At 34.2% G+C, this 2,500-nt stretch overlaps 1 protein-coding gene across 1 annotated transcript in view; it reads right to left on the reverse strand.

Annotated features, from left to right (window-relative positions):
* The window catches only part of LOC125028614, a 7,514-nt gene that overhangs the window by 297 nt on the left and 4,717 nt on the right, over positions 1–2,500 (reverse strand). Inside the window, exon 2 of the mRNA XM_047618084.1 lies at positions 1–2. This exon is cut by the window's left edge and continues 297 nt beyond it. Within this exon, the coding sequence (XP_047474040.1) occupies positions 1–2 (2 nt within the window). The remainder of the gene's footprint in view (positions 3–2,500) is intronic.

Here is a 2,500-nt window from a genome sequence, read left to right on the forward strand (position 1 = left end):
GTCTGCAAACATCATAGTCCATGTGTAGTGCCCTCTCTGAGAACCACTCAAATAATTTATCCAGATGGGCACTATCTGTTATTTCCAAGGTGTGGTTTCTCCAATATTTACCTTTAGAACCCACACCATAAAAGATGAAGAATCATACAGGGTATTTATGATCTAATTTCAACCTTAGAGGTAACTGAGAGAAGGGGTAATATCAAAACACTTAATAAGCTTACAAATTTTAGTTGACATTATGAATCATAAATCATTACACTTTTACAATAATATAAACATACATTTACCAAAATGTCCAGCTACTCCAACTTGTCACTAGTATGTCTTCTCAGCTATCTTCTTTTTTTTCATCCATCTCCTGGGCTCCCGAAAGATATTTTCTTTCATTCTTGTGCACAGCACCAGGAACAAATAAATCCAATCTTCAGCAAAACCATAAAAAAACTAAAAACAAACTAAAAAAATAAACCCATTCTTAGACAAGAAACAATATTCTAGTTTAGGAATGATAAAACAATATAAGGTTATAAATCTAAGTAAGTAATTTCTTTAAAGAACAAAATATATCTTGCAAACAAACAAATTACGTATAGCATTTATGTTATTATACATGATCTGAGTAATTGTATGCACATTATAGTAAATTTTGACTAAACATCATGTTTATAGTATACAATCATATATGTTAAGAACACTTTGAATGGGTTTTAAATTCTAAATAATAATGAGAGAGACACATCGGGATGTTGTTCAGTGCCATGTGCCAGCCTCGAGCTGTGAAGAAGACCTACTATTTATCTCTAATTTCTAGTTTGATCTCCAATATTTACTTTCTTTTGTTCTATAAATCAAATATATAGTATCTTATGACTTTATTAATTATATAATTACAGTTGAACCTTCTTTCTTACCTCGGATATTTCACGATAATCTAAAAGACTTTCAGGCTGTTGTATGGCACTCTTCTCTGATCTCTTTCTCTCTCTCTCTCTTTATGATTATAGCAATAGTATCAGGCTTTAGTACTGTATATATTTCAAAATTTAAAGTCTACTCAGATCACATATAGTACAAACATATAGTTCTTCTTAACCTATACATGCATAAATTTCAGAACTTAAATGAAACTTTCAATAACAAAAATAGTACATATGGTTTTCTTAATCAAAATATCAATTATACAATCTTAATTTAACGGTACTATTGACATACAACAGTGTACCCTTTAAATAAAGAAAATGTATGGTGGGGTAACAAAAAAACTTAGTACTTTGTAGGGTATACTATTATATTTCACAATTTCCTAATCTTAATAAAAAATAATATAGAAATATATAAACTTTATGTAAAACTATTAAAATAAAGTGTCTTCTTTCTATAAAAATAATTAAGCATTTTTATCTTACATAGCTACAGACAAAAAAACTGAGGTATATATGAGTAATACATATGCATAAAGACCAAGTGAGGTATATACAGGGTGGTTTCAAGACGAATTTTTGGGTCATTCTAACTTCACATCCCTTGTGCTCATTACACATGGCGCTCCTTTCCAAAGCCCACCAATTAATTTATCCATGATAACAGCAAACGAGAACGGGCTCAGGGCTGACTCCTAATGTAATCCAACTGCACTTCTCACTGCTGTCATGCATTAATTATGCATATATTGTACCACTCTTACATACACTTTCGGTATTGATGAATCCCGCATACAGTGCCACAGTTCCTCTCTTGGTACTTTATCATATGCCTTCTCCAAATTTATGAACACACAATCCAGTTGTTTTTATTCTTCTCTGTACTTTTCTATCAATATTCGCATTTGATACAAAAAATAACGATAACTAATACTACATGTTTTGTTAGCACTTATTTAAAGTAAAAAAAATCAAGTGGCTTACGTAGTTACCCCAAATAGATATTCGTTCACTCATTGGTTATTTATATTCTACCAATAACACTCTTTGTTAAACACAACCTAGGGTTTTCGCCTGATTCATAAAAATTCCATTACGCTATGTTTACATGGAAATGGTTGTCAGATGTACAAAAATGGAACCCAGTAATTGTACTGAAATATAAATCCGGAACTGCACATGCCATTTATCAATGACCTAATCTATTTGCATTATTTTCACTGTTGTTTTATTTCTGTTGTTTTTTTTCCCCTTTTTATTTACAATTTACCTATGGTCCTTACCCCTCCCCCCTCCCCCACCCCTACCTTTAGCATTCCCCGCGCCGGCCACCGACCTCTCGACCCCACCTTCGCTAGCCTAACGTCCGAGAAGTCGTAAATCGTGAATGGTCGGGGAAGCACCGTCGTCAAGCCGTAACTTTTGCTATTTCGTAGGGACAAAGTTTCGGACGAGAGCTCCCGACCGACGCTTCAAACACGACCATAACGTGTTCTGGGCGAGCGTGGTCGTGGCCTGCTCGTGGCTGGGCAAGGAGATACCAGAGGAGCTTAAGGAGGAAGGGTTATGGCGGGGGG

Source organism: Penaeus chinensis, chromosome 9 (genome assembly GCF_019202785.1).
Source record: "Penaeus chinensis breed Huanghai No. 1 chromosome 9, ASM1920278v2, whole genome shotgun sequence".
Taxonomy (NCBI): domain Eukaryota; kingdom Metazoa; phylum Arthropoda; class Malacostraca; order Decapoda; family Penaeidae; genus Penaeus; species Penaeus chinensis.